Source organism: Anoplopoma fimbria, chromosome 7, assembly GCF_027596085.1.
Source record: "Anoplopoma fimbria isolate UVic2021 breed Golden Eagle Sablefish chromosome 7, Afim_UVic_2022, whole genome shotgun sequence".
NCBI classification, from domain to species: Eukaryota; Metazoa; Chordata; class Actinopteri; order Perciformes; family Anoplopomatidae; genus Anoplopoma; species Anoplopoma fimbria.
The window spans coordinates 13,371,058-13,380,518 of NC_072455.1; the positions used below are offsets into that span (position 1 = coordinate 13,371,058).

At 38.8% G+C, this 9,461-nt stretch overlaps 2 protein-coding genes across 2 annotated transcripts; both read left to right on the forward strand.

Annotated features, from left to right (window-relative positions):
* Nucleotides 1-538: 538 nt before the first annotated feature.
* LOC129093338 (ependymin-2-like) lies at nt 539-3,448 on the forward strand. Its single transcript, XM_054601337.1, has 6 exons — nt 539-735; nt 919-953; nt 1,090-1,224; nt 2,577-2,763; nt 2,853-2,940; nt 3,079-3,448. Exons 1-6 carry the CDS (start codon nt 669-671, stop codon nt 3,209-3,211), a joined length of 645 nt encoding a protein of 214 aa, XP_054457312.1. The 5' UTR covers nt 539-668; the 3' UTR covers nt 3,212-3,448.
* Nucleotides 3,449-3,799: 351 nt separating this feature from the next.
* LOC129093430 (ependymin-like) lies at nt 3,800-5,899 on the forward strand. The gene is made up of 6 exons (XM_054601446.1): nt 3,800-3,965; nt 4,158-4,192; nt 4,340-4,474; nt 4,557-4,749; nt 4,907-4,994; nt 5,753-5,899. The coding sequence occupies exons 1-6, from the start codon at nt 3,899-3,901 to the stop codon at nt 5,874-5,876; spliced, it is 642 nt and encodes a 213-aa protein (XP_054457421.1). The 5' UTR covers nt 3,800-3,898; the 3' UTR covers nt 5,877-5,899.
* The last annotated feature ends 3,562 nt before the right edge of the window (nt 5,900-9,461 follow it).

A 9,461-nucleotide genomic window follows, 5' to 3' on the forward strand; every position in this document is an offset into this window, starting at 1 on the left:
AAATGACATGAGACATGAGAACCCGCTGGAGGACACCAGCGGTGAAGGAGGCCGTCAAGCTGAAGAAGGAGGCAGTCACAACAGTCACACACCTGCACATCATATGACACTGACATCATCCTTAGAGCTGTTAGCACTCGTGACTCTCCCTCTCCATTCTGCTGAAAATCCAGTTCTGGGTTTATTAGCCTCCATCTTTTGTGAACATAAACAACATTCTTTACCCCTGACCCACTGTGCACCGACCTCGCGGTCACTGTGTCCACGTGCTCTCTATAAAAAAAGAACATATACTGAGAAGCTGTGTATTTTTGCATTCTGTGCTTAGCTAAATGTACTGTATCATGCAGAAAATGTTTCCAGTCATAATATTTATTTACATGCACACAATCATTTGTAGGCCTACAATTGTCTCCTCCCTGAAAACGTTAACCAGTCCATAGTTTACATAAAGTAGACGTGGTTTGCAGGGAGAGATATATGGCCTTTTTTTTATCTAGTTACGCGCCTGATGACAGCAGTTTTTCCACCAATTAGAGTTATAGGGTTGACAATAAACCCCAGAAGCAGGACTTCCTCCTGGAGCCTCTGTCCGTATTTATAAGGAAGTGACTCCCCTTTCAAGCACCAGAGTGTTTGTTGCTGTCTGGAGCGTGGAATCCAAAAGTATGATGCTCTTAGTGGTTTTAACGTGCTTATTGGCAGGCTGCCTGGCTCAAAGACCTCACCCATGCTGTAAGTAAAATAACAGATGTCTCAGCTCTCATTTCTTATGACGTTTTATGCTTTCTCAATACTTAATGTTGTCCAATGCTGAATTACACACTGGTCAGACTTATGTAATGTTACTGTGTGAAATGTGTGCTTTTGTTAAATAACACAATGGTATAATTCCACAAATCTTCTACCTTAACACAGCAAGTCCTCCTCTTCTGAGCGGATCCCTCTCTGTGGTGAGTGATCATTGTTTCTGAGTGTGTTATGTAAGCATCATAAATCAGAACCTTACCTGACCATAATGACTAAGCACAATTACAAAATGTGAAAGAGGCAGATGTAAGCTCAGTCACTCACATGGTCTTTCTCCAGTCCACACAGAATGAAAAGCTTTGGATGTACGCCGGATACATGTACGATGCACTGGGAGAGCGGATCCGCCTCACGGAGATGGGCACTTATGAAAATAAGTCATTCACCTTTGACGCTCTTCTGCTCTTCAGAGAGGTGACTAGAGCACTGACATCAATATCTGTGTTAGAGTAAAGTCGCTCCCAATTAGCAGTGAAAAGTACAAGAAAAATCCTTGATTATTGAATTAGAAGAACCAAGATATACAGCCAGAGTATACTCAAAGTCTATACTCAATTTCAAAAAATTTGAACAATCCGAGAAGTATAATCCAAATTCTGATTGATTTTGTAATTGTTTTTAATTTCAATGAAGTTCTCTTTAGCATGGGCTCCTAATACAACAAATCCATACAAAGAAGAAATACAGCACACAGGAGTAAGAGACATAATTGTATAGAAGCCCTAAGGAGACTTCATTAAAATGAGAATGTAAACTTGATGTAATTATTATGTAATTCCACAACAGCAATTATAGTTTGTTATTTGAGTAAAAACTTGCAATAAGGCAATTTCCATTTTATATTTCAGATGTGTGTCAAATTGTAAGCGCAGTAACTATATTTCTTTATCTATGGTCAACACATTCTGACCCCAATGCCCCAAATGCTGCAGCTGGGTCGGTGCTCCTGAGCTTCAAACTATGACACTCTACGTAGTCTCTAGCGTCAGGTTACAGCGTGTCAGGGACGGCATGTCAATGTATACTCTTTACATGAATAGTGACTTTTCCAAATTAACTTCCTTCTTCACAGGAAGTTTAGGTTTAGGCAATAAAACCACTTAGTTAGGGTTAGTTGATGTAAAATTGTCTAATTAACAACTCATGTAACTAGCAAGTGGTGAACACTTTATGTTACTAATGATTGATATGTATATAAAACTGACTGGACAAAATGTCAACATACACTTTTAGTTTCGGACAAGAACACTGAGCAAAAGTCCTGTGTTTGTTTGAACCATCAAACTCCTCTTCATTTACATTTTTAAATGGTTAGAAAATTTCCATTGGACTTAAATATTGCTTGCATTAACAGATTCAGGTTACATTGCTTATTTCGCATGTTGCCATTTGCCAAGCTGCTGTGCAGAAGTGCAGTGAAATGTTATTATGGGAGTACATATTGTATGTGGACCTTGCAAAAGATTTACATGAGAAATGGTCCTTCAGTTATCAACACAACCATAATCTTTATTGTTAATTGGTCAGAGTTCACAGGAGCTGTATTTATCTGTCCGGGTCAAAATATATGACTTAAATCCAAGTAGTCATGTAAATATACAGATTTCGTGCATAAAATCACATGCAGAATCAAAAGTTAGCTGAGGCAGCACAACCAGACAAGCAGGTTTGTGAGCATGCAATACGATTAGATCACAGAAAGTCATGTGCTACAGTTCACCACATAAGGAAATAATTAACCTCATCCCACATCTTTCATCCATTAGGGTACCGTATATGAGATAAACAAACATGACCGCACATGCAAGAAAAACCCTTTGAAGGCAGACTTCCACCCGATGGCAATCCCAAAAGACGCGTCTCTGCTGGGTCAGATTGTTCTGGGCAGCTCATCTGGACCTGGAGAAGGACTCCTGGTCAACACGTGGATAGGAGAGCTGCCCGAAAAAGCAGGTTAGAGAGCACGTAATAGGAAATGCCTGAATTGTTTTATCCATCCATCCCCGTCTATTAATACATTTGTTTCATCTCTGACCTTACAGGAAAATTCATAAGCACAGTCACTGAATTCGGTTGTATTCCTATCAGCACTGTGTACCACACTAGCCAGTTTGGATGGGTTCTGACAAGGTGAGTCAACAATAACAACACTGTATCGACACTGTAAAAATCACTCTAAAGGGCAGGAAGGACAGTGTGACTTTTGAAAATCAGAAATATTTGCATCCGGCCAATCAGTTCTTATGTCACCGTCTTTCTGTTGTCTAGCTTCTTCAACAACATCCTTGGGATCGAAAACCCCGATCAGCTCAACCCTCCAGATTTCTGTCTGGATGCAGAGATGAAGGCTGATGAAGAGGAGCCGACAGACTTCCTCAGTTTGTTCTTAAACAAGCTTTGAGGGCCTCCTTTAACTAATGTTTTAAAATAAAAATAAGAAGTGGAGCTATTGAATCAATCACTCTTTATCACTTGTTATGTGATTATGTGGTAAACATCACATTTACTTTTTTTTCTTAACATATTTCTGTCTGTTTTCATATTGACAATGTATTAAAAAGCTAACAAACATGCTGATGCGTGACCACATGTAATTTTTTATTAAGAACCACTCAATAATAAAAAACAAATTCATATATTTCACCTTGTGTCTGTGTTTAGTAGCAACATGCAATATACAGCAATGTTATATTACGTCAAAAGTGAGGCATGACGGGAAGAGATCACTTCATGCAGTAAATTCCCAATCAATTAACATGACTATAACATTTATAAATCAACATCCCCGCATCTTTAGAAAACATTGATTTAAAAGGTCAAAGGTATAGATAAAGAGGGTTTTTTTTGGTCTGAATTAGCAGGTACTGGGAGATGTGATTTAAACATCTAGGCAAGGTTGTGCAATCTGAAACACAGGGACACTGTTTATTCTGACAAGGCAGGTGTTGAAACTACTGTACTCAAAGAAAACCTGGCAGTGGAATCAGAGTGGGAACCTCCCCCGCTTGTTTATAAGGAATTGAGCGATCTCACGCAGCAGCATTTTTCTATCTGTGTGCAGAGGAAAGTGTACCTACGATCAGAAAACATGAGAGCCCTCATCCTGTTTGTGTGCCTGTCAGTGGGCTGCCTTGCTCAGAGACCACAACCATGCAGTGAGTACATCAACAGATGCTAAGTTCATTTGTAAATACTGTTTGTCCTCTGAATGCTGAAGCTCAATACTGATCTTGCTGTACTGTTTTGCTTCTGCATTTATGAGGAATTATCATGGCTACGTTTTAAGCTTACCACCACTGTAATGTGAATGTCTCTTATAATAAAAAAAATATGTTTTATTTTAACAGCATCCCCACCGCTGCTGACTGGAAGCCTCAGTGTGGTAAGATTGCATCTCCTTACACAACTGAGATTGTATTCACCATACTGAATTACTATTGTTTAAAAGTCTAGTTGGAGTAAGGTGGTCATATCCAAACCATTGCTAACTGCAAAACTCTCAATTGAATGTTTTATGTGATTTTCCAAGTCCACACAAAGTGAGAAGTTGATGGCTTATGCCGAGTACAGCTATGACGCACTGGGAAAGCGCATCCGCCTCACAGAGTTTGGATCTTATAGAAATAAGACCTTCCACCTCGATGTGCTTTTACTCTTCAGTAAGGTAATGACCACATGGCATTGATATCTACACTAGGTGTGCATGTGCAACACGGATTGCTGTGTAATGCCATTCTGTCCTGCAGGGTGTCATGTATGAAATTAACAACAAGAACCGCACATGTTGCAAGAAGCCACTGAGTGCAGACTTTCACCCCATGGAGATCCCGCGGAATGCGTCCTTGCTGGGACAGGTTGTCATAGGCAGCTCCTCTGGTCCAGGACAGGGACTCCTAGTGAACACCTGGGGGGGTGAGCTGCAAATGAAGAAGGAACCAGGTACAGAAAGAGGAAACTAAACTAGAGGAAATTAGACAGCAACGTCATGTGGTGTACTGTAGCACATGACTGTCTTTGATTCTTCTGTCTAATCACCGCCCTTGTTCTTTATGCACACCAACCTGCTTGTCTGGTTGAACTGCTTATGTTTCTGCAGCAAAGTACATGAGCACTGTCACAGAGTTTGGATGCATCCCTGTCACCACTCTGTTTCATACCAATAGAAGTGGATGGATGATGACCAAGTGAGTGCCCGCACACCACAACTCACATATGTGTAGCATTAGATTACTCACCAGAAGAAATAAATATATAAAATTGAACACAATAAAACTTTATGAACTCTCTCAAAGGTATTTAGACTCGTCAAACACATGTGAATAACACTAGTAATTGCAACATTTCATTTAGGCATGTCTGTTCCTTCACTGGTATCAGGCCAAAATGGTATAGAGCCATGATTAATGTTATTATTTGTATTTTCTGTTATGCAAAATGAAAACATTTGCAGTGAAAAACTGACTTCAGCTGTAACAACGTGTCTTCGGCTTACAGAGACACAACATAAAAAACAGGATATATGTGAGAGCAAAACATGAAAATAAAACTGTAGATAAAATTAAAGAGCACGTACTTAACTTTAAGGAGTAGTCCTACCTTTCATAAAATAAGCTTTTCCATTCCTTGCCGAGAGTTAGAGCAGAATTTGATACCACACTTGACTATTTGTCTGCTGAATATGAAGCTCAAGCCAGGAGATGGTTTAGTTAGCTCAGCATGAAGACTGGTAAAAACACAATCTCAGGTTTAATGAGGGGTTGGCTAAGATAAGCTCACCATCTCCTGGATCAAGAACTTCACATTCTCCTCCCACAAACTCTCTTTACAAATCCTCTGTATTTTTCTGGATCCTATTTGTCCCTGGTTGCGGTAAATAACAGTAGCATCCATCGTTTTCGTCTGGATGATTTCATCACGTGTTCTTCCCATTTGTCCCCTTCAGCTTCTTCAACAACGTCATCGGACTAGTGGAACCTCAACGGCTTGTCCCTCCAGAGTTCTGTAAGGACGTCCAGCTGGAAGAAGGGCCTGATGAGGATCCATTGACCTTCTTCAGTTTGTTTTAAAATAAAATATTTTCAGAAATGTAGTGCCTTGCAATGATCACTGTATATTACTTTTTGCACTGCATTTTCTCTCTTTTTTAGTGGTAGTTATTGGTGTAGTAGTATTCGTGAGCCAGTTGTGTATGGGTGAAAATCATTACTCAATAGATTTTAATGAATTCATTTGGGTTTGAAACTCTTTTGGAAGTTGGCAGTCTTGACCTTGCTGAAAAAATGCCTGATTTTGTTCACTGACATACAAGTAAGATAAGTGAGTCGAAGATGAAGTTTATGGACTTAGCCTAATTAAATCAGAATGTAATTTTAGTTCAAAAAAACTTTTAATAAAAAACATTTCAAACCGTCTAGGTTTGACTTTCATATATTCTGATCTAGAACATTACGTGCTCTTGATAGAATGTCAGTGTAAGGTAAAATAAATATTTCAATGAACGTTAAACCAACATGATTGATTCATGGTAATAACAATATCTGATGTTCCGGCAATTTGAATTAGACCTGTATTGATTATTTAATTGTAGCATATTGTATGCATTCATTTTTTTATAACTGCACAATAGATTCTAAATTATTATTATCACTTTGGTTGTGCACATATGGGATTTAAACTATCAAATGAGTGAGATGTTGTGCCAGTGCTCTTGCCAATATCTTATTCTTGTTTAAATTACATTTAAAAGAGAACGAATGGTTACAATCTATAGAGTGTAGAATTTTAATCATACGGCAAGTGCAGCCCCGGTCTCTATTTAAATAAACTTTACTCCTTACTTTGTTGCACTCATGTGCCTTTCTTGTTTCCCATAATTCCTAAACGAGGTATTCAAAGGCAATATACCCATGCAAACACAAGAGGGCAGTGTTAAGCTTAAATTCCCTAACAGGTACTTTACCTGCAATTTAAAATATGTGTTCATACAGGTATTCATCATTCCAGTGATACAATAACTAGAAATAATTATATTAATAGTATGTCTGTTTTTGTCAACTTTCCCCTTAATATAGAAACTGGTTAATGGTTAAAAATGTATTATATGTTTCATTCAAGAGAAAATGTAATTTTATTGAAATATTTCGCATGATTGGCCAAGTTGGCAGTTTACAGCACGTGTTCACATCACAGTTATCTAGAAGGTATATTATGTGTGGCCTATTAGCGGATAGAGAATCACCATTCAACAGATAAACAGAAGTAAAGTTGAACTCCTATTTCAGAGGACAGTTATCTTTCCTCATTTCCTCTATGAACTCCTTGTGGAAGACTTTGCCATCAGGCTGCTCTCTCCACTTCAGGGTGACTCCACTCACTCCTTTCTCCTTCAGTCTGTCCTGGAGCTGGGAAACACAGGAGCCATTTAGAAACATCAATCTACATTGTTTGTTGAGAGCTAGCTTTCGTTCAGCCTGCTATCCACAGAGATACAAGAAGAGAGAACACAGTCAAACACAAAATAGGGACTCAGAATAATATGTATGTTTTTTAATTAAATTAAAGAGTTTCAGAGTGTATTTTGAAGACTTGCCTTTTTCAGGATGTCTGCTTTTACAGCAGGGTCATTCAGATCCAAAGAGGGGTCATCTGGCTTTATCTTCAGTTTCACTACCTGCTTCATCACTGTTGCTTTGACATAGGGGGGAAAAAGCATGCTTGGAATTACCTTTGTGATACCAAACTCATAGATAAATGAGCCATGAACTCATAGACATGCTGGAGTACAGTGTGCCACCAGTTATTCTAAACTAAAGCAGCATTCTCTGTCTTCCAATGGAGCACAGTAAACCACTCACCAGGTGGAGAGACGCTGTAGCAGACAAATGGTAATCTCCTTTCACAAGACACAAGCCTCCATTTTCCTGACGTGCTCAAACCTGCAAGACCACACATGCTGGTCATTGAGCCAATTGTGTTGAAGGCTTCGGACCAGTAGCTGAATGAGTAGCCACTCCCATCGATCCAGTTAATGAGAGGCTCTCTGAACAAACCAATCCATGCCCAACCTTTACCCGGCACCAAGCTCTGGATTTTCTTGTTCTCAGTGTCGTTCCTGACGGTGGCCAGGTCTATGAAGTTCTCCCTGCAGTACTTCTGAGCACTTGACCAATTCTTTTTTTGATTCACAAAAACAAATTCAGGATCCAGCTGTTTTCCTGCAATTTGAGGAGATGTTGGTGAGTTCACTTACTGAATCTTTTCCAAGATTGAAATGTGCCTTGCTAGATCCTTACCATTGTAGCAGATAAATGGGTAGCCAATCTCGCAATTATCATCCCACCACCTTCCTGTGTTTTCAATGTTCACACAGTACTGATTATAATTGGAAAAGTCTGGCTCGTTGTCAGTAAGGTTTTCCCAGTTCCTATATTCAGATCCACTCCCACTGTGGCCGTCTGACCACTTCCAGTCGATTATATTGTACAGGCCAATCCACACATCAGAGTTGTAGCCGAGAGATGAAACTGAGTTGACAAGTTGGTTCACTTCTTCAGTGTTTTCAATGGTGGCCAGGTCCTTGTATGTCCCTCTGCAGTAGAGCATAGCTTCAGTCCAATTCTTTAAATCAGCAACATAGTGGTACTGATGGAGAAGGCACAAGGAGATGTTCCAGCCTGTAAGGGCAACAAGTTAATTTTAGTCTGTCTGTCAACATCTTTTAACCTGTAAGTGGCTAAAACTATGTTTTTAGTTGATGAATATTTCTGACATACAGCTGAGATATATCCATAGTTCATCATCATTCATTCATCCATTCAAATGTGCTTTTTAAAAATGTAAAAATTGTAATTTGCTGATGGGACGAGACCCTTTACCTTTTGCAGCTGATTGATTGTGGGCAAGTTTTTGTGACTTAAAGCCAGGCAGACTGAAATGATTAAGCCTGATTTTAGACCTGAATTTATTATGAATGATTATTATTTCCAATACATTCATCTCACAGTTATAGTTATACATGTTACTTTTCAGGGGGAAATTGTACACAAAAACACACATGATAAATTTATGAAATTTTTTACCTATTATTAGATATTGTGGGACATGAAGAATTTCCTGCTGGTTTGATTTTGCTGATGATGGCTATGACATTTCTACACTAAATCTCTCCCATTTAGATAACTAATAGAGGCCAATAAACATAATTATCTATTATTATACTTCTTTCCCCTCCCATTAATCATGACGTATCTTTGGAGGGCCCTAACCCCTTTGTTGGGGAATCACTGGACTAAATGATTTTAGTGTATACAAAGTAGTTCAAACTAGCTGAATGAGCCAGAACATTAAAAGGCTGCTCACTGATGCAATAATCATAACAACCAATTCATGTCATGATTAATAATACAACAGTCACAGGGACATACTTCCATTTTGATACTTTTTGATGACGATACTACTGTACTTCTAAGTAGGATTTTGAATACAGAGCTGAAAATACTTGCAATAAAGTTATTCCATTGCTTTTACTAAAGTAAAGGATCTAAACACTTTCTCCACCGCTGGCAGATCATTTAGAAAGTCGACCATCAAGCGTCCCAATACTTTTTAAACTAACCAGGACAACACCTGTGACTTTGATTATTATTTCAGTA

Coding starts and splice junctions, on each gene's coding strand:
- LOC129093338 (XM_054601337.1), top strand. CDS start 669: ATGATGCTCTTAGTGGTTTTAACGTGCTTATTGGCAGGCTGCCTGGCT. Junction 736..918: donor TCAAAGACCTCACCCATGCT/GTAAGTAAAATA, acceptor ACCTTAACACAG/CAAGTCCTCCTCTTCTGAGC. Junction 954..1,089: donor TGAGCGGATCCCTCTCTGTG/GTGAGTGATCAT, acceptor GTCTTTCTCCAG/TCCACACAGAATGAAAAGCT.
- LOC129093430 (XM_054601446.1), top strand. CDS start 3,899: ATGAGAGCCCTCATCCTGTTTGTGTGCCTGTCAGTGGGCTGCCTTGCT. Junction 4,750..4,906: donor GCAAATGAAGAAGGAACCAG/GTACAGAAAGAG, acceptor ATGTTTCTGCAG/CAAAGTACATGAGCACTGTC. Junction 4,995..5,752: donor AGTGGATGGATGATGACCAA/GTGAGTGCCCGC, acceptor TGTCCCCTTCAG/CTTCTTCAACAACGTCATCG.